Genomic DNA, 22,877 nt, shown 5'->3' on the forward strand with positions numbered 1-22,877 from the left:
TTAGAGAACTTTTCACATAGTTTGGGGTTAGTTGACCAAAAAATAATGTTGTAACGTTCCGAAAATTTGAAATTCTACGTGAACCACATGAATGCAAATTATCAAATTTCTTATGTATTTTAATTAAATTGTTTTAATTGTATAAATTGATTATGGTAGGCATGTTTACATGTTTAAAATGTAGTTTCTTCTAGAATGCATCAAAACTGTGTTTTAAAGGTTATTTGAGACGCGATCGAGGAACAGAGACCGGAGACCGTAAAGGGAAAATATTTTATTAAATGCTTATTTTTAATTATTTAATATGTGATATTTTTTAATGTATATTTTCGAAAATGGCAACTTTTAATGTGTTTTTACGTGTTGAGTCGTACTTTAGACCGGCACAATCATTGACAAAAATAGGGACTTTTTGGAGGCTCTTTTATTATTTTCGAAAAGCAACCTAAACAAAATGCTTTAAATATTATCTAATGGGCTTATGATACGAGGTTAATGAGCCTAAGCTTGCACATGTGTTTATATATCAAATTATCAAGCTTCCAAGCTCTTTTATTCCATTCAAAACGCACGCCCCTCACCCTAGGAAATTACTAGGACTCTTCCATCAGCACATAAACACACACAACACACGTTTTGAAGAGGTATTCACGCAAGGTTTGAACAAAATTCAGCAAGATTCTTCCCCCGTCTCTCCGCCACGTTCATCGCATCGCAAGTTGTTTTTCGTGCGTGAAATATGCGAAGGCACGCCTTAATCTTCTTTCACTCATCTTTCACACCATATTATAAGTTTTGAGACATGATTGTGTGAGAGCCCAGCCCATTTGGATAATAAGTTAAAAAAAAGGAAGATAATTATCAATTTTTCCTCTCTCTCTCTCTCCCGTAAGCAATCTGTCGAAAATTTCTTCTTCTTGTCAAACGATTTTCATCCGTCTTTGACCGCCCGTAACTCCAAATTCGTTGAACTATTTTCGAAAGTAAGTATAGTTTTGGAATCCTCTCGACGAGAGCTACGTTTTGGTACCTATATTGAAGTGTTTCTCGACACTTTTCGAAAACCCGTTTTCCCTTTCTCCGTCGAATTGCCGCTCGTACGTCACCGGAATTCGAAAATTGACTGAGGGGTTTTGTTCTCTAAGTCATAGGCTTCATTTTGGTATATATATTGAGGTACAAATCATGATTCCAGCAAGGTGGTTGTATTTTTGTTGGGTTAAATTTGGTACCAATATTAATATTTGTTATATTATTGATTGTAAGTACAAGAATTGAGCCGATTAAAGGTATCTACCAGATTTTCGGAATTTATTTGGATTAATTTCGAAAATTCAGATTTATATAATTGGATTTTCGAAAATTCAGATTTATATATTTGGATTAATTTCGAAAATTCAGATTTATATATTTGGATTAATTTCGAAAATTCAGATTTATATAATTTGGATTAATCGCTTTCGTTGTTTACATTAATAAAGCCTGGTTGTTTGGTCATTAATATTAATCAGGAGCACGAGCCCCGCACAGTTGGTATCAGAGCGTAACTGGGATATGCTCGAATTAGAGTCTAGGGCATTTGAGTCTAGACACAAATAAAATGATTGTGCCTGTGTTTGACTATTTGCTCGTATTTGAATTATTTGGTGTGATTTGCTTGAATTTACCTGCGTTAGAACGACTAGCTGATTAGGCATGGTATGTAGTTTAGAAATTGCCTATAACTTTCTTTTACCTGTTATCTGCCTGTGGATTTAATACTCGTGTCTTGTAGAATGGCACCTGGAGGAAGAGGTAGAAAAGGAAAAGAAATAGCGCAAGAATCTGAGGCGCAAAATGTTCGAGGACTTGAAGATATCATTAGAGGTAGACGTGGTCGGCCTCGAGGAAAAGTCGCTCAAAATGTTGAAGAAGAAATGAACCAAGAACCTCCTCGACCTGAAAGACCTGGAGCTAGACAGGTAGCGATTGAGCAAGAAGTGGAACAGCTGACACAGAAAGTTGGAGGAATGCAGTTAATAATTTCTCAGTTTCAAGAATTACGTCCTCCAAAATCCTTTGGCAACGAGAGTGGAGAAAAAGCAGCAGGCTGGCTGAAAAGTATAAATCATCTATTTAATTTGTTGAAGTATTCCCAAGATATTAAATTTAAGCTTGCCATCTACCAACTTAAAGACCGAGCACAACTCTGGTGGGAAGCCACAGAGGAAGCAATGAAGGACTCTGGTGAAATTATTACTTGGGATGCTTTTCGTGCTCACTTTACCCAGGAATATGCACCACCATCATATTATGCTGCTAAAGAAGAAGAGTTCAATCAGTTGGTACAGGGCAACAAATCAGTAGTGGAATATGCTTCACAGTTTTCTGCTCTTTTGCCCTATGTTCCACATGTTGCCAGGAATGATCAGGCTAAACTATCACGTTTTCTGCACAGGTTGCAGCAGACTGTTCATACGTTGGTAATGACTGGATCGCCTAATACGTATATTCAATCAGTGGAAAAGGCGAAGAAAATTGAAGCAAGTTTGCTCAGAGGAGACCCACAACCAGGTCCATCATCTGTTTCTCAGGGATCTGGGAGTAGTATGTCAATGCCAGTGGATTTACCTCCATATCAGCCTGTACAGTCATACCAACAACCCAAGCAGCAGAGGTACAAGGCAAAAGGAAAGCAATTCAAGAAGAAGTCTCAATCCAGCTCCTCCAGTTCAGGCACTGCACGAGGGGGAGGTTCGGTTGGGTCGTCTAGCACTATGCATTGTGATCGATGTGGTGGTCGACATTTTAGTTCCCAATGTGTAGGAGTTCAGGGGACTTGTCATAATTGTGGTCAGGTTGGACATTATGCCAGAGTATGTCCTAATGCACAAAGACAGCAATTTCAGCCACAACAGTCTGGACAAGTTCCCCGAGGACCAGCTTTCCAGCCATATGCTCCTGCACAGTCATTTCAGCAATCTGGTTATCCACCGCCTAGAGGTCCTCCTCAGCAACAATTTACAGTGCCACAGCAGGCTAGAGTGCATGCATTGACTCAAGACCAGGCTCAGGATGCACCAGGAGGAGTGATTGCAGGTATTTGTTATGTTTTTGACTATCCTGCACGCATATTGATAGACACAAGAGCATCTCATTCATTTTTATCTGCCGCATTTGTTGATGAGCATGAGATTGCTACTATTCCTTTGTTGGATACTGTGTCAGTTGCTACTCCTTCCGGTGATTACTTGATGTCCCATGAGATAGTTTTGAACTGTGTGATTAGATTTGGGAATAATATTATGATAACTAATCTAATCAAGTTAGCTATGACTGATTTTGACTTTATTCTGGGTATGGATTTGTTGACGAATTATCGAGCTACTGTGGATTGTTTCCATGGAGTTGTCAGATTTAGACCATATTATGGCAGCAAATGGAATTTTTATGGTTATGATTCACAGGCTCGAATTCCATTAGTATCTGCAATGGAAATGTTCAGGTTGTTGTCAATCGGCAATGATGGATTTTTTATCTATGCTCTTGATGTAACACGTGAAGAACAATTGAAAGTTTCAGACATTCCCTTTGTCAAGGATTTTCCAGATGTATTTCCTGATGAGATTCCAGGTTTTCCACCTCAAAGGGAAATAGATCTTAGCATTGAATTAATGCCAGGGACAAATCCTATATCTAGAGCACCATATCGTTTAGCTCCGACAGAGTGGAATGAACTCAAGGAACAGCTTAAAGATTTACTGGAAAAAGGCTATATCAGACCCAGTATGTCATCCTGGGGAGCTCCAGTATTGTTTGTAAAGAAGAAAGACGGAACGATGAGAATGTGCGTTGATTATCGGCAGTTGAACCGGGCTACTGTGAAGAATAAGTATCCTCTGCCGCGTATTGACGACTTGTTTGATCAGTTGCAGGGTACATCTGTGTATTTCAAGATTGATCTTCGTTCCGGATACCATCAGCTTAGAGTCCGAGAGGAAGATGTTCCTAAGACAGCATTTCGGACACGATATGGGCATTATGAATTCTTAGTTGTGGCTTTCGGTTTGACTAATGCACCCGCAGTGTTTATGGATTTAATGAACCGTGTATTCCGAGAATTCATCGATAGATTCGTTATTGTCTTTTTTGATGACATCTTGATTTATTCCAAGTCACAGAAAGAGCACAAGGAACATTTGAAATTAGTTCTTCAAACACTCAGAGAAGCGCAATTGTATGCCAAATTTTCTAAGTGTGAGTTCTGGTTGGACAGAGTTTTATTTTTAGGACATGTTATATCTGCACAAGGAGTATCTGTTGATCCTAGTAAAGTTGAAGCTTTTATCAATTGGCCTAAACCAACCAATGTGTCTGAGATTCGCAGCCTTTTGGGTTTAGCTGGGTACTATAGGCGTTTCATTGAAGGATTTTCTAGAATAGCTAGGCCTATGACCCAGTTGACACAGAAAGATCGACGTTTTGTATGGACTGCAAAATGTGAGTCTAGTTTTCGGACTTTAAAAGAAAAGTTGACCACATCTCCAGTGTTAGCTTTGCCTTCAGGCTCAAGTGGATTTGTTGTCTGTACAGATTCTTCTCTAAATGGACTGGGTTGTGTTTTGATGCAAAATGGGCGAGTGATTACGTATGCATCTCGTCAATTGAAGTCACTTGAGACTCGATATCCAGTTCATGATTTGGAGTTAGCTGCCATTGTGTTTGCATTGAAGATATGGCGTCATTATCTTTATGTATGTAAAGCTCGAGATTTATTAGTTTTCATTGACGAAATACTCGGAAAATATGAGTATGCATGTTATAGGACTTGAAATTTGATTTATTAGTCTTCATTGATGTGAAACTCGGAAGATATGAGAATGCATGACATGAAATGAGAGTTTTGAATAGGGTGAGGCCGAAACCACACCGCACCCGCGGTCCAAGAACCACCGCACCCGCGGTGCATGGACAGAAAGTTGGCAAATTTTACCGAAGCAAGACCGCACCCGCGGTCATCAAATTATGAAAAATGAAAGTGCTGCCGAAGCATGAGCGCACCCGCGCTGAAGATGTCACCGTACCCGCGGTCATGCGTGTTGCTTGAAAAATAATAACACTTGTCCTTGCCATGCAATATAAGAGAGGTGTCTTCAATTCCTCCCATTTCAGAAAGCTAGAGACCGAGAGAGAGCTCTGAGAATCCTTCAAATTTCTTCAAGGCTTTGAAGTTAGATTTCTCAAGATTTAGCCATCCGAATTATATTTCGAGTTGAGATTCTTGTTCCTCTCTTCAAGGGTTACAAGAGGGTGTAAGTTTCATTCACTTTCAGCCTGATTTGAGATATTGATGTTGGGGAAATTCAGATATAAGTTATATTATGTGTTCTTGATATGTTGAGCATGATATAATTGCAATCGGATCGATTTTCGGATACCGTATGAGATTGTCTTGAATTTCCAGCATGTATATTAAGTTGAGATAGTGAAGAGTTCAACATGATACATTAGATTTTAATGAGACTTATGAGAGGTTGATATAGATATATTGATGTTCGACTTATTGGTATTATCGGTATCGCGAGATTACGCCGTCAAATTGTATCAAGACTAATTATATATTGTATATATGTCTTGGTTAAGTTAGAGATTGATAAATGTGTATCATTACATTGTCATTTCAGATTGGAATTGACAGGGTTGACATTCCAACTCCGAGACCTTGACTACGACGACAAGAAGGTATAACTCATGTGATTGTAGGGAAGACACGACTCGAATCAGATTTGATTAGAGTTTCCCAACAAAATCACATACTAGATTTATTATTGTATCTTTTGATATGTTTTGGATTTTTTTATAGATTTATATTCAAATCTATTGATATAATCATGCTTTGTTTATAGATTTATATACAAGAATTGAGATAGGAGAGTCATTGACAGAGTTGTCAAAACTAGACGTTCGGTGTATCGACGCATAGGAGCAGACTTCCTCCGATTGTAGACATTCGATACAGACACGACCGAAGTCTAGGAGTAAGACGTACAGTTACCCCGATTGGGAGGTTAGGTAACAGACAGTGACGTCTTATTCACCCCGGGATCCCTAGAGTAGATTCGAGTTGAGTTAAGACATGAGTTAATTGCATTGCATGTTTTTATGGATTGGTTTCATAGACTATGGAATCTATGATTTATGTTACATGCATGAGATTATGCTTTATGATTTTATTATGCATATGCATGTATACATGTTTTATACTGGGATTTGTTCTCACCGGAGTTTCCGGCTGTTGTTATGTCTGTATGTGTGCATAACAACAGGTGGGGCAGGATCTGGGTCACGACAGAGATGAGTTTGAGTTAGAGTGGTGACTACGGGCGCAGAAGATCACTAGTGGTGTCAGACTAGACTTGTACTACTTGTATTTTATGGTTTGTAATAAACATTAGAGATATGTTTGTATTAGAACAAGACATGTTTGTACAATAAGTAAAGATTTTATGCTTAGTTATATACATTAGAATTAATGTTAAAAAGCGAAAATTTGACCCACATTTTCTCACAGATCCATTTAATCCCGAAAAGAACTGAGTTAGAGCCCGGGTCCCCACAACAGGTGGTATCAGAGCAGTAGGTTCTGTAGACTGAGATAGAATAGAATGAGCGGGGTAGATCGAGTCATCTTCCTCGCTGTTGATGTGCTAGCATGATTTATTGCTTTCCATAGTATATGTTGTTGTATTATCTGATTTGATTTACAGCATATAATTGTCAAGCCTGAATCAGAACTGATTCATGATCAGAGGTATATGATCAGAGAAGGGCTGAGACAGAGGGTATAGACTATATACTAATCTGTTTGATTATAAGATATGCCGCCGAGAAGAGTACCACAGCCAGCTACCGGACAAGTGCCAGAACAGGGGAGTACGTCAGGCACTCAAATGGACGTGACCACTACACCAATGGAGACTCTGTTGAAGTGGTTTCAGTCGTTCTGACCCCCAACGTTGAAAGGCACTGAGAATGCAGCTGATTGCGAGAGCTGGCTAGATGACATAGAGATGTTGTTCGAATCACTTTCCTACTCAGATGAACGTCGAGTGAAACTGATCGGACATCAATTGCAAGAGGTGGCCAAGAGTTGGTGGCTAACGGCGAAACGAGCCCTAGAACATCGAGGTATTGACATTACTTGGAAAGTTTTTAAAGATGAATTTTATCAACGTTTCTTTCCAATATCATACGAAAGGACAAAGGGGCAGAGTTCGCTAATTTAAGACAGGGGCAATGGAACATCGAGGAGTATGTTGCCAAATTCTCTTTGTGGGGACCCGGACGCTAATCAAGTTCTTAATCATCGTTGGGATTTAATTATCTGTTCAGATAAACAAGGTCTAAAATTTTTCTTTTTAAATTATATAACTGCGGAAGGTAATGGAATCTAAATACTATACATGTCTGTATATAAAATACAATTCAGTATTAAAAATACAATAATGTACAACTTTCTAATCTAAGGTTCACTACTAAAATTCTAGTAGTAAAATCCAATCTACTGTACGTCCGGAATCACCACGCTAAACTCGTCTTCTCTCATCATCTTCGTGACCCCGATCCTGCCTCCCCTGATGTCATGCACACATACAAACAAGACACCAGCCGGATAACTCCGATGAGAATAAATCCCAGTATAAAACATGGTAAGCATGTATATAAACAAACTAATTCATAAAACATGCGATCCTGTATAAACCAATATATTTCATGATCCATGAAATAAATCAAATAAGCATGTAACTCAAATCAGATAAACATACATATAAACGATCTAAATCATAAAAACATGCTAGCACAACTGGAAGCAATAACGATGGGTCCCATGATCTAGGAGCCACATCCATATAAGCATGAAGTCCTAATCAAATCATGTCTAGACTTGACTAGATCTATAACTCTAGGGATCCCGGGGTGAATAAGACGATCTATCACCTACCCTACCACTCGGGGTGATTGTACGTCTTATTCCTAGACTTCGGTCTGATCTGTATCCACATCTACAATAGGAGAGGTGATCTTATCCTAAGCTGTGATATCACCGAACGTCTAGCAGTCTGGCTGATCTCCAAACTGTCCTATCTTAAATGCACGAATACAATCAGTAAACAAAGCATAATCATATAAAACATAACAAGAATATAGTATGTGATTTATTGGGAAACTCAAGTAGTGATCTCAATTGAGTTGTTTCTTCCCGAATATCACATGAATTATACCTTTGTCGTCCCCGTCTGAGGAAGACGAAGTCTCGAAGTTCAGTCTGTCCATATCCGATGTCCTTGTGTAGCTCGTAGCTAGAGGAACTCAGAACTGAAGTCGGATCTGAATTCTGATACACGAATTCTTCGAAATCACGAATTCTAGGCTTGAAGAATTTCCTCCTTCATTTTCCTTTTTCTGATTTCGTTGCTGAGGAAGAGAAATCGGTTGACACCTTAGATATATATCTTGCATGTTAATAGACAAGTGTCCTTCTTTTTCAAACCACACGTATGACCGCGGGTGCGGTAGTGCAAGGAGCGCGGGTGCGCTCATGCTTCAGCACTATCTTCATTTTCTAAATTTTGACGACCGCGGGTGCGCTATGTACAAGACCGCGGGTGCGGTGTCTTTACCGCGGGTGCGCTCTGGCTAGCACCGCGGGTGCGATGATACTTAAGAATTTCTTGCCAACTTACTGTCCATGCACCGCGGGTGCGGTCTTGGTTGCACCGCGGGTGCGATGATGCTTCGGCCTCACCTTCGAAATTTCCATTTTTAATGACCGCGGGTTCACTCCTGTTCTGGGCGCGGGTGCGGTCTTTCAAACCCTATTTTCTCATATCTTTTCTTCCCTCCTTGCTTGTCATGCATACTCATGTCTTCCGAGTCTCTTGTTAATGACGATTAATAATCTTGGTTATCGATTCTGAAATTCTTGGGCCTTACATTTCTCCCCCTCTTAGATCTGAGTTCGTCCTCGAACTCATGACAATTCAATCAAATATAGTAGAAGAAAATATATATAACAGAGTTTAACATCCAAACTCGTTTTACTAACATCATTCTGAGGTATTTTTCTTTGATTAAGCTCTGATTCTGGTCTGGAATCAGAAGTATATCCTAATCCTTCTTCAACTCGTTCTAGTCGAATCAATCCTGCATTACCGGCTATACAACATCCGTATATGCCAATCTGCAATCTATAACAAAACAATACAATTTGTAGTTGTTATCCCATCTGTTTATCCCAATCTAGAACACAATCAATCGTCATCTTTCAATACCAATCGTCATCATCCAACATTGGTTTCTTAAATCTATCCATTCTGAACTATCTTGATAGCTATTGTCCTACAGTAAGTTACACAATGACAATAATCTATATCAACTAGTACTAACATCCAGTACTAAAGCTCTACAATTATCTGTCAATATCTGGTAATATACTCTGACTATCTGTCAATCTGTAATAAATCTGCACAAGAGAGCTTATGATATAATCTGTCACAAGTACAACTCCGTCAAAATCACAATCTGATATCATCTAATTCTTGCATTCTCGTCAATCTGACTATTTCTTTGACATTGATCTATGTCATCTGGTTCTGTTTGTACATAATCTGGTACAAACTGATAGATATAGATTGAATAATCTGTCAATCATAATCATATTATATCATAATCTAAAGAAAATGGCGGTAATTTCATTACGAAAGCCATAGAAATGTATTCCCATTTCTATTCAGAAATATACAAATTCTGTAATAATCTTCTGATTTCTATCTTTCTGGCTTCTTCTGTTAGCAATTCAGACTTATCAGTACCCTTTCTGCCAATATTTCTGTACAAATTCTGTTACAACTGATCTAATCTGTTTATATCACGACTGTCTGTTAGAATATCATACATTCTCAATCATCAGAATGAAAACTGAATCCACTACGGTACATTTCTGACCCTATCTGTGATTCCAGATCAGAACTATTGACATAAACAAATCAGTTAATAACATAAAGTAAAGAAGAAGTACCTACCTGGTATTCGGCTCTGACTATCAATATCAAAATCTGTAAACAATTCTGAAACATTTTGATATCATAAAATAATCAGTCCCATCCAACACAAAATCACAGATCTGTTAATTCTGATTGATGTTCTGTTCTGATTTGTAAAATACAATTCTGAACCCTCTGATTTCTGAACTGATGTACACTCAACTGATTACAATAAACTGTATCAGCACTGATTCACAATAACAGTAATATTACATCAGAGTCAGAATAGAAAGAACCTATACAGATCTAGTGAGTTTAAGAAAATTCATAAAATAACAAATCAGCAACTGTAAATTCTGGCTATCTGACCAATCCTCATACTGCCCATATCAACTGCTATATCTTATCTGCAAATAACATATGCTCCCAACAATATAAGATATCGCACAAATACTGATGTAGAACAATAACAATACTCAGCAGATATATATAACAATAAGAGAATAAATAATCAGAATAAGATAATCTGCAGATAATAAATTTCTGACATTTCTGGAATTCCTGATCTTTCTGTCTTAACTATCTAAATCAATCGATCTTCAGATACTGCATATTCTGAATAAACACTGTATCCATAATTGCATACTGGATTCATACCTGACCCATTTCTGTATACAATGATCATAGTTCTCTGAATATTTAACACAGTCTTCGAATATTCAATATAATCAATCAAATGCTGCAATATATCAATAAATCATAGATATACCAAGCATAATTTTCAGAATACCTCTGAACATAAAATCTATCAATTTAGGAACAGAACGGAAAGGTCTTCAAGAGAAATACTCAGTCAACTGGATTCTTCAGCCCATACATGAATCTGCCAATTCTTGCTGATATAAAACACATCTGACATCTTATCTAGGCAAACACCAGTCAACTATTATATTACTAGCAACTCTGTCACTGGTAGACTCGATTTCAATGGATCTATTGAATACATAAGGATGCCATCTGTTCCTTTCTGTAATAATCGAGTTATAAACAGTATAACGATATAAGAAATTCTTGATCTAGAATCCTTACCGGAAAATCTCCGTTTATCAGCCAGATTTGGTCTGAATCTTACCGTTTCTGGCACACATTCTACGATATTTCTGTACTTGTTTAGCATATACATGTCAATAATGCAATCGGAATCATATAACACAAGTACCTCACAATCTAGTTCAATCTCATTCTTATCTAACCGTAGTATATCATATATCACAGAAATTTCTGATATCAACATATTCCTCAACAACCAAGGAATCAATACTACAGTATACACAGACCCAACAGATACAGCATATCTCCATGCTACGCATTCACAGATACTCATAAAGAATGCAGTAGTACCCATCAATACGTATGCAATATAATTATAAAAGAATAGTACCTGCCATATATTCTGGGTCTGTTTTTCAGTCATTATCACCAATGACTCTGCCCTGTAAAATCTTCGAGAACCCTTCTGGGGACAAACCTTAGCAAAGTGTCCCGTTTGCTTACAAACATTGCATTTACCAAGCACTCCTTGACATTGTTCTGTGGAATGTCGCCCTTCACACGTCCTACAATACACTCCGGTATAGCTCGGACTAGGACTGCTAGAACTAGAGGAATCACTTTCTAACTTCTTGAACAGTTTCTTTTGAATCTTCAATGGTTCTTTCTTCCTATCACTACTGCTGCCAATCTCAACTCTAGAAGGCAGTTGCTGTGGATTTGATGTTGGAAGATCATACGAGACTCCCTGTTGTCCTATCAGAACCGTTTCTGCTCTTTTGGCCCTGTTCAAGGTATCAGCAAAACTACTTGATTGCTTCACATTCACCAATATACGTATTTCAGGATTTAATCCCTGAATGAACTGACTAGATATAGCATAATCGTTTCTAGCCATGAGAGGGGCAAAATGTAACAAGGTGAAGAATTGTGCCAAATACTCATCGATACTCATCTGTCCTTGTCTTAGGTTCGTGAACTCTGCACTTCTGTCCTCTCTATAAGATACGGGGAAAAATCTTTTATAAAATTCAACCTTGAAAATTTTCCACGAAATCACTGAACGATTCTGTTCTAGGGCTCCTTTGGTTAGTAACCACCATCTTCTTGCAGTCTCGTGCAATTGGTTCTCAATAAGCCTAATTCTACACTCATTTGTGAAATCTAGGAATTCAAATAACATTTCTGTCTCCTCAAGCCACTTCTCACAATCTGCTGACGTCTCATTTCCCTTCAGAACCGGCGGCTGAAACGACTGGAACCTCTGTACCTGTGTTTCCATCTGAATTTCTGACACGTCTATCTGAGGTTCTGACCTAGCTGTCTGATCACATGAAGTACTGCCTCTTTCTGGAATTCTTCTGGGCGGTACATCTGATTACCAAACACATTAGTAATCTAGTACTACAAATCTGTACCAATCTTTCTCTGATCATGATCATCTTACTGCTGATCATGAATCTGATCTGATTCATACTTAAGAATACATAATACCAATTCCAATCACATAATCAGGTAAACATGTATCTTAAAGCAGTAACACATAGTCTCATGCCAGCACTTAATGTCAATCAACATTAAATCAATCTCATGCTAGCACACACATGCAAGGAAAGAAAATTCATCTACCCCGCTAAAGGATCTATCAGTTTTGACTATCTTAATCTAAAGGATCTCTCGCTAAAGGATCTATCGCTAAAGGATCTATCGCTCTGATACCACCTGTTGTGGGGACCCGGACGCTAATCAAGTTCTTAATCATCGTTGGGATTTAATTATATGTTCAGATAAACAGGGTCTAAAATTTTTCTTTTTAAATTATATAACTGCGGAAGGTAATGGAATCTAAATACTATACATGTCTGTATATAAAATACAATTCAGTATTAAAAATACAATAATGTACAACATTATAATATAAGGTTCACTACTAAAATTCTAGTAGTAAAATCCAATCTACTGTAAGTCCGAAATCACCACGCTAAACTCGTCTTCTCTCATCATCTTCGTGACCCCGATCCTGCCTCCCCTGATGTCATGCACACATACAAACAAGACACTAGCCGGATAACTCCGGTGAGAATAAATCCCAGTAAAAAACATGGTAAGCATGTATATAAACAAACTAATTCATAAAACATGCGATCCTGTATAAGCCAATATATTTCATGATCCGTGAAATAAATCAAATAAGCATGTAACTCAAATCAGATAAACATACATATAAACGATCTAAATCATAAAAACATGCTAGCACAACTGGAAGCAATAACGATGGGTCCCATGATCTAGGAGCCACATCCATATAAGCATGAAGTCCTAATCAAATCATGTCTAGACTTGACTCGATCTATAACTCTAGGGATCCCGGGGTGAATAAGACGATCTATCACCTACCCTACCACTCGGGGTGATTGTACGTCTTATTCCTAGACTTCGGTCTGATCTGTATCCACATCTACAATAGGAGAGGTGATCTTCTCCTAAGCAGTGATATCACCGAACGTCTAGCAGTCTGGCTGATCTCCAAACTGTCCTATCTTAAATGCATGAATACAATCAGTAAACAAAGCATAATCATATAAAACATAACAAGAATATAGTATGTGATTTATTGGGCAACTCAAGTAGTGATCTCAATTGAGTTGTTTCTTCTTGAATATCACATGAATTATACATTTTTCGTCCCCGTCTGAGGAAGACGAAGTCTCGAAGTTCAGTCTGTCCATATCCGATGTCCTTGTGTAGCTCGTAGCTAGAGGAACTCAGAACTGAAGTCGGATCTGAATTCTGATACACGAATTCTTCGAAATCACGAATTCTAGGCTTGAAGAATTTCCTCCTTCATTTTCCTTTTTCTGATTTCGTTGCTGAGGAAGAGAAATCGGTTGACACCTTATATATATATCTTGCATGTTAATAGACAAGCGTCCTTCTTTTTCAAACCACACGTATGACCGCGGGTGCGGTAGTGCAAGGAGCGCGGGTGCGCTCATGCTTCGGCACTATCTTCATTTTCTAAATTTTGACGACCGCGGGTGCGCTATGTACAAGACCGCGGGTGCGGTGTCTTTACCGCGGGTGCGCTCTGGCTAGCACCGCGGGTGCGGTGATACTTCGGAATTTCTTGCCAACTTACTGTCCATGCACCGCGGGTGCGGTCTTGGTTGCACCGCGGGTGCGATGATGCTTCGGCCTCACCTTCGAAATTTCCATTTTTAATGACCGCGGGTGCACTCCTGTTCTGGGTGCGGGTGCGGTCTTTCAAACCCTATTTTCTCATATCTTTTCTTCCCTCCTTGCATGTCATGCATACTCATGTCTTCCGAGTCTCTTGTTAATGACGATTAATAATCTTGGTTATCGATTCTGAAATTCTTGGGCCTTACACTCTTCCTTGCTTCGATTTGCACCGCATGTAGCAGGGAATGACGAGGCAGTTGCTGACCAGTTCATAAACGGTTTGAATCCGGATATTTTCACCTTGGTGAACACGAGGCGACCTAACACCTTTTCTGAGGCGCTGAACAGAGCAAAGGGAGCAGAGGCTGGTTTGATCAGACAGCGAGGAGCTTCCTATGGTGTTCAGGGTCTGAGATAGACGCCACCGTCTGCCGTACAGTTTCCACCACCTCCTCCTCGATATAATAGTGGAAGCAGTAGTGGCAAGAAAGAGTTTTTGAAGGCTAAGGGTAAGCAGTTTAAAAGAGCAGGGAGCAGTTCGTCGAGCTCCAACGGATCCCGACAGAGAGGTCTGTGCCCGAGTTCAGAGTACAGTTGTGTTTATTGCAGTTCGTGTGGTGGTATGCATGCCACTGAGCAGTGCCAGGGAGTGATGGGCAGATGTAACTATTGCAGACAGCCGGGGCACTTCGCCAGAGTTTGTCCCCAAAAAAGTGCCCAGAGATTTCAGAGTGCAGGGTCATCAGCTTCAGTAGCTCAGCCCGAGAGGCAAGCTTCGTCTGTCCATTCCTTCCAGCCCACGCCCACACAGTCCCAGCCTAGAGCCAGAGGTGGCCAGATAGTGAGCCAACCTCCCAGACAACAGGCTCAGGTGTTTGCATTGACAGAGGAACAGGCACAGGACGCGCCAGATGACGTGATTGCAGGTAACTGTTTTCTTTGCGGTTATCCTGCATATGTATTGATAGATACAGGTGCATCACATACATTCATATCAGAACGTTTTGCATTGTTGCATTCCTTGCCTGTCGAGTCAATGTCTACTGTAGTATTTATTTCTTCTCCGTTGGGAAGTGGTTTAATATCTGTGACTTCAGTTAGACATTGTATACTACAGTTTGAGGGACATGAGATTGATTTAGATTGTGTGGTACTTGGTCTATCTGATTTTGATTATATTGTCGGGATTGACATGTTGACTAAGTACAGAGCTACCGTAGACTGTTTCCACAAGATAGTCAGATTCAGACCTGAAACGACAGAAGAGTGGATATTCTACGGCAAGGGTTCCAGATCTCGGATTCCCTTAGTGTCTGCCCTGACTATGAGTAGATTGTTACAGAAAGGAGCAGAAGGGTTCCTTATTAATTCTGTAGACCTTCAGAAATCAAGCCCAGCATTGGCAGATTTGCCAGTAGTACGGGAATTTGCAGATGTGTTTCCGGATGAGATTCCAGGGCTACCTCCAGCTCGAGAGGTTGATTTCAGCATAGATCTTATGCCTGGTACTGTTCCAATATCGAGAGCTCCTTATCGAATGGCACCGATAGAGTTGAAAGAGTTGAAAGCACAGTTAGAAGATCTTCTAGCCAAGGGATACATTAGACCGAGTGTGTCTCCTTGGGGTGCTCCGGTGCTATTTGTACGAAAGAAAGATGGATCAATGAGATTGTGTATAGACTACCGGCAACTGAACAAGGCAACGATAAAGAACAAGTATCCTTGGCCTAGAATCGACGATTTATTTGATCAGTTGCATGGATCATCTATTTATTCCAAGATTGATTTGCGATCGGGATATCATCAACTCAGAGTTCGAGATGTTGATATACCGAAGACAGCATTTCGGACCAGGTATGGACACTACGAGTTTGTTGTCATGCCTTTTGGGTTAACAAATGCTCCAGCGGTATTTATGAGTTTGATGAATCGTATATTCCAAAGATATTTAGATGAGTTTGTGATTGTTTTTATTTATGATATCTTGGTGTACTCTAAGAATTTAAATGAGCATACCAATCATTTGAGAATTGTATTGCAAACAGTGAGAAATGAAAGATTATATGCTAAACTGTTCAAGTGTGAGTTTTGGCTGAGACAGGTTGTCTTCTTGGGTCATATTATATCTGGAGATGGTATTTCTGTTGATCCGAGTAAAGTTGAGGCTGTGATCAGTTGGCCTAGACCGACTTCGGTGCCAGAGATACGCAGTTTCATGGGTCTAGCAGGGTACTATAGAAGATTCATCACAGATTTCTCCAGCATTGTGAAGCCTATTACCCAGTTGACACAGAAGAATACGCCATTTGTGTGGTCTGAAGATTGTGAGTCTAGCTTCTTAGAATTGAAGAAGAGGCTGACCAGTGCACCTGTCGTGATGATTCCTTCAGGTACTGGTGATTTCGTTATATATTGTGATGCATCTCACAGAGGGTTGGGGTGTTTTCTTATGCAGCGAGGTCATGTGATTGCGTACGCCTCGAGACAGCTGAAGACACACGAGACTCGATACCCCATTCATGATCTTGAATTAGCGGCTATCGTGTTTGCATTGAAGATTTGGCGTCATTATCTTTATGGCGAGAAATTTGAAATCTACTCCGACCACAAGAGTTTGAAATATCTGTTTTCTCAGTCAGAGTTGAACATGAGACAGCGCAGATGGCTCGATTTGTTGAAAGACTTTGATTGTGAAATCAAATACTATCCAGGGAAGTCAAATGCAGCAGTAGACGCCTTGAGTCGAAAGGTTTGTGCTTTATCCTTGTCGACGATAGGTGTTTCGAATTTAGTTGAAGATTGTTGTTTGTCTGGATTAGCATTTGATACAGGTAGTAGACCATTGCTACTTTCTTCGATTCAAGTTGAGCCAGATTTGATTGTGAGAATCAAAGAAGCACAAATAATTGATCCAAATGTGCAGAAATCGATTGATATGGTCAGATCAGGGCAAATATCCGAATATCAAGTACGTGATCATGTGCTATACGTGAATAACCGTCTTGTAGTGCCAAATGTTTCAGATTTGAAACAACAGATCATGTCAGAAGCGCACTGTAGTCGGTTTAGCATTCATCCTGGAGGCCGTAAAATGTACAACGATCTAAAGACACAATTCTGGTGGAAACAAATGAAGTCAGATATCGCCGAATTTGTGTCAAAGTGTTTGAATTGCCAACAGGTGAAAGTCGAGAGAAAGAAACCTGGAGGTTTACTTCAGAGTTTCTCTATTCCAGAATGGAAATGGGATCACATTTCCATGGATTTCGTGACGAAGTTACCTCGATCTTCCCGGGGCTATGACGCGATTTGGGTTATCATTGACAGATTAACCAAATCAGCGTGTTTTATTCCATACCGAATGACACACCGACATGATCAGATGGCAGATTTATATGTCAGAGAGGTTGTCAGATTGCATGGTGTGCCGAAGTCTATCGTATCAGATCGTGATTCACGATTCACTTCGCACTTTTGGCATAGTTTGCAGCAGGCTTTGGGTACGACATTACACCTGAGTACTGCATATCATCCTCAGACAGACGGACAGTCAGAGCGGACTATCCAGACTTTAGAGGACATGTTGAGAGCTGTAGTACTAGATTTTGGTACTAGTTTGATGTGAATCTGGCCGGGCATGGTGTTCAAATTATTGATAAGCAAGGGAGAAGGGCTCGTGATGCATGGGAGCACGTTGGAAAGCCGAAGGAACATTAATCAAGCATTATTTTGAAGAACCGAGGCTGCACGGACCAGTACATGGGGTCCGTGTCCATTACACTTGAGGAAGAGAAATCCCGAGCCTACACGGACCCGAGCACGGACCTGTACACGGGGTCCGTGTCTACTACTTTCGAGACATGAAAATTACAGTGCCTACACGGACCCTTTTCCGGACCTCTACACGGGGTCCGTGTCCTTTACGAATTGGAGAGAAGATTTTTTCCTATTTTAGAGTTTTATTTATTTTGGCAAGTAGATTTGATATCTTTTGATTTTGAGACAATATATACTCGAAAATTTCATAATTGTAAACAACAATTGATTATTATTCATCTTTTATGATATTTTATCATTGAGAATTCTCTCAAACACAAGCTTAAGTTTCGTTATAACTTTTGCGTTGTATCAAATCAAACTTATCAAAAGATTTATCTTTTGTGGCGTTTGTCAATCGAGTATCACAAGGGTTGCCAAGGGCGGGTTCTTTGGAGGTTCTCTTGAACGCGATTGTTCTTATCGTTGATTAATTGTTGCTAGACCGCGTGATCTAGAGGCGATTATCACACCTATCCAATTACTTGTTTCAAAGATCGGGACAACAACGATTCTTTGTTTGTTATTGAATTGAGGGCGCGATTCGATTTTAATCGTGTTTGCTATTCATTCGGCTGTTGTTATGTCTGTATGTGTGCATAACAGGAGGTGGGGCAGGATCTGGGTCACGACAGAGATGAGTTTGAGTTAGAGTGGTGACTACGGGCGCAGAAGATCACTAGTGGTGTCAGACTAGACTTGTACTACTTGTATTTTATGGTTTGTAATAAACATTAGAGATATGTTTGTATTAGAACAAGACATGTTTGTACAATAAGTAAAGATTTTATGCTTAGTTATATACATTAGAATTAATGTTAAAAAGCAAAAATTTGACCCACATTTTCTTACAAATCCATTTAATCTCGAAAAGAATTGAGTTAGAGCCCGGGTCCCCACAATGGAGAACAGTTTGTGATTTATTCTGATCACAAGAGTCTGAAGTATCTTTTCACACACTCCGATCGACTTGAATATGAGACAGCGTCGATGGTTAGAATTACTTAAAGATTTTTATTGTGAGATTCAGTACCAACCAGGGCGAAAGAATCAAGTTGCAGATGCTCTGAGCAGAAAAGTTCAGCCTAAAATGTTGACATCTTTGACTATTTCAAAGGTTCATGAGCATTTGGGAACTTCAGGATGGACTTAACAGTCTAAGGGCGACTACTTTATAGTTTCAGCTATTCAAGTTGAACCACATATTGTTTCTAAAATCAAAGCAGCACAGAGAACTGATCCACATGTTCATAGATTGGAAGAATTGACTCAGACAGGTCAATCAGATAAGTTCAGCGTTGCTTCAGATGGATGTCTGCGTTATAATGGTAGACTTGTGGTTCCGAATTTGATAGATTTGAAAGAGTCTATACTTCGTGAAGCTCATTGTAGTCGACACAGTATTCATCCTGGAATCAGAAAGATGTATCATATCTTGAAATCTCATTACTGGTGGGAAGGTATGAAGAAGGAGATTTCTGATTTTGTGGCTAGATGTTTGACATGCCAACAGGTTAAAGCTGAGAGAATGAGACCTGGTGGTATGTTACATAGTCTTGAAGTGCCACAGTGGAATTGGGAGCACATTGCTATGGATTTTGTGATACACCTACCTCGTTCTAATCGTGGTTGTGATGCGATTTGGGTGATTGTTGATAGATTGTCTAAATCAGCCCATTTTATTCCTTATGGTCGTATTTGCACTTAGAAGAAAATGGCAAAAATGTACATCGATCATGTAGTGAGATTGCATGGTGTGCCTGTAGCCATAGTATCAGATCGTGATCCCAGGTTTTCTTCGAAGTTTTGGGGTAGTTTGGAATCAGCATTGGGTTCAAAGTTGGCGATGAGTACTACATATCACCCACAGACAGATGGTCAGTCTGAGAGGACCATTCAGACACTCGAGGACATGTTACGAACAATCGTGATGGATTTTAGGGGTGGTTGGCAGGAATCATTGTCACTTGTTGAGTTCTCTTACAATAACAGCTTCCAAACAACCATCGGAATGGCACCATTTGAAGCCTTGTACGGTAGAAAATGTAGATCTCCGATATGCTGGGAAGATGTAGGAGAAAGACAGATGTCAATGCCAGAATTTATACAAGAAATGAAAGAGAAGGTTGAAATGATTAGGAAAATAATGAAAGCAGAACAGGATCGTCAAGCCAGCTATGCTAATAAAAGGCGTAGGCTTTAGAATTTCAGGTTGGCGATCAAGTTTTCTTGAAATTATCACCGTTTCATGGTACTATGAGATTTGGGCGCAAAGGGAAGCTAGCTCCGCGTTATATTGATCCATCTGCGATTGTTGAGAGGATTGGCACGTTGGCTTATCGTTTAGACTTGCCGCAGAGTTTGTCTGCGATACATAAGGTGTTTCATGTATCTATGTTACGAAAGTACGAGCCGGATCCTTCTCATGTCTTGAGGACTGATGAGGTAGAGTTGGATAGTTCCCTTAGCTATGTTGAACATCCAGTGCAAATTATTGATCGTAAAGAAAAAAAACTCAAGAATAAGACGATTCCACTGGTTATGGTGCAATGGAGTAGACATGGGAGAGAAGAAGCTACATGGGAATTAGAGGCTAAGATGCGTCAGGATTGGCCTCATTTGTTTTAAAATGCAATAAAGTATTCCATGTATTCTGATTTCCCAATGTACTATCAGTGGTAAATGTTTATAAACCACTTTTGTATAAATGTTGTGTATGCTAGATTTCGAGGACGAAATCTTTTATTAGTAGGAGAGAATGTGAGAGCCCAGCCCAAACTAAACCCCAAGCCCAGCCCATTTGGATAATAAGTTAAAAAAAGAAATATAATTATCAATTTTTCCTCTCTCTCTCCCGCAAGCAATCTGTCGAAAATTTCTTCTTCTTGTCAAACGATTTTCATCCGTCTTTGACCGCCCGTAACTCCAAATTCGTTGAACGACTTTCGAAAGTAAGTATAGTTTTGGAATCCTCTCGACGAGAGCTACGTTTTGGTACCTATATTGAAGTGTTTCTCGACACTTTTCGAAAACCCGTTTTCCCTTTCTCCGTCGAATTTCCGCCCGTACGTCACCGGAATTCGGAAATTGACTGAGGGGTTTTGTTCTCTAAGTCATAGGCTTCATTTTGGTATATATATTGAGGTACAAATCATGATTCCAGCAAGGTGGTTGTATTTTTGTTGGGTTAAATTTGGTACCAATATTAATATTTGTTATATTATTGATTGTAAGTACAAGAATTTAGTCGAATAAAGATATCTACCAGATTTTCGGAATTTATTTGGATTAATTTTGAAAATTCAGATTTATATAATTGGATTTTCGAAGTTTAGTGTTCAATAATTAGATATTTAGACGCTATAGAATTGATATATATTAATTTTAGAAATTTAAAGCCTAAATTAAGAAATTTTGGAATTTTAGGCTAAATTGTCAAATAATAGGAAAAATAAATGGAATTTGATATGAAATGTATTATTTGCTACAGGATTGGATTCTGCGAGAAATCCTTGAGAAATATCAGTGGTAAATTAAGGGTTCAGTGGAGGTACGCATGAACTGTTTCATTATGACGTCTATAGTGATGTGAAATGACGTTAAATATTATGTATGAGTTGTGGCGTGCCTTATGTGCTTTTGAGTAACGTGATTGCATTCACGCATTTATTTGAATTGATGTTATGAGTGCATAGCATTTCGAGCCTTGACTCCTTTGATTGCTATTGATATTGATCTATCGAGTTGTTGCGTCATCGATGGAGCGGGTGGGTAGGATTAGCACTCCTGATGACTTGCATGAGGGCTGAGCGGGTCGCTCCCGTACCCTCGATGCTACGTGCATGGATGAGCGGCGGCATGTTATTACATTGCTGCAGTCCTGGCACGGATGGCCACTGTTACTGTTGCTGATGCGTTTCATTTGGACTCCGCTTTGGTATCCATTATTTTGTTGTTACCTTTCACGCATTGCATCACATTGCATTGCATCGCATTGTACTTGATTTTATTTCATGACAGTTATATTTGTCGTAATATTATTGGTTCGCCGTACTGGGGCCCGACCCCTGTTTTCTTTTGATGTTGTGGTTGTTTTTGATGCCATAGCAGGACATTCCAGGGGTTTTGACGCGTCTGGTGGAGCGTCAGCGAGTGGTACCCATAGTCAGTTGGTTTGTGTCAGAGTTCCCAGATATTTATATATTATACTGGTTTGATACATTTGCCAGGGAGATGCCCTGTGTAGTTGTATGGTGATGTTTTTATGTTGGTTTGGATTTTATTTGTCGTATGTTGTGTTTAGTCCTGGCCAGTGCGGCTGTAGGATGTTTGTGTGATTGATTGTGAACTTGATGTTATTTTCGAGCGTGTAATATTATTGCTCTGTTTTGATTTTTTTTTGGGATGTCCTATTTACGAATAGGTCATGCCGAAATTTCTGTAGGCCCAAAATGGAAAATTTTAATCGCTTTCGTTGTTTACATTAATAAATCCTGGTTGTTTGGTCATTAAATATTAATCAGGAGCACGAGCCCCCACAATTGCATGAAAAATATGATACATTTCTTTTATTTTCGTTTTTATGACATAAACATGATAAAACTATAGTTTTAATCTTTTAAAATTCTTGCTTATGATGCACAAAGGGGCTGCCATGGTAGGGTTACTAGATGGGACGTTTTTGCACATGTTTAAGGGTTATGAGATGCATGTTTAAGGATTGGAAAAGTTAGGGCAAGAGGATGAACAAAAATATGAGATTCTAGAGTCCTAGGGTTTTTGGCTTGAGGTTCCTTGAAGGGTCTT

The 22,877-nt window shown here is 39.4% G+C and overlaps 2 protein-coding genes across 2 annotated transcripts; both read left to right on the forward strand.

The window, feature by feature from the left end:
* The first annotated feature begins 1,775 nt into the window (after positions 1-1,775).
* Positions 1,776-19,779, forward strand: LOC140817898 (uncharacterized). The gene is made up of 3 exons (XM_073177692.1): positions 1,776-3,983; positions 4,161-4,619; positions 19,228-19,779. The coding sequence occupies exons 1-3, from the start codon at positions 1,776-1,778 to the stop codon at positions 19,777-19,779; spliced, it is 3,219 nt and encodes a 1,072-aa protein (XP_073033793.1).
* Positions 19,780-20,327: 548 nt separating this feature from the next.
* LOC140817899 (uncharacterized) lies at positions 20,328-20,699 on the forward strand. The gene has a single exon (XM_073177694.1). It carries the CDS (start codon positions 20,328-20,330, stop codon positions 20,697-20,699), a length of 372 nt encoding a protein of 123 aa, XP_073033795.1.
* The last annotated feature ends 2,178 nt before the right edge of the window (positions 20,700-22,877 follow it).

This window comes from Primulina eburnea, chromosome 17, assembly GCF_022965805.1.
Source record: "Primulina eburnea isolate SZY01 chromosome 17, ASM2296580v1, whole genome shotgun sequence".
Classification (NCBI taxonomy): domain Eukaryota; kingdom Viridiplantae; phylum Streptophyta; class Magnoliopsida; order Lamiales; family Gesneriaceae; genus Primulina; species Primulina eburnea.

Excerpts from the sequence above, each read along its gene's own strand:
- LOC140817898 (XM_073177692.1), top strand. The coding sequence starts at position 1,776 with ATGGCACCTGGAGGAAGAGGTAGAAAAGGAAAAGAAATAGCGCAAGAA. Across the intron at positions 3,984-4,160 it reads TTAGAGTCCGAGAGGAAGAT|AAAGAGCACAAGGAACATTT; the intron begins GTTCCTAAGACA and ends TCCAAGTCACAG. Across the intron at positions 4,620-19,227 it reads TTTTGATGCAAAATGGGCGA|TCTAAGGGCGACTACTTTAT; the intron begins GTGATTACGTAT and ends TGGACTTAACAG.
- LOC140817899 (XM_073177694.1), top strand. The coding sequence starts at position 20,328 with ATGAGATTTGGGCGCAAAGGGAAGCTAGCTCCGCGTTATATTGATCCA.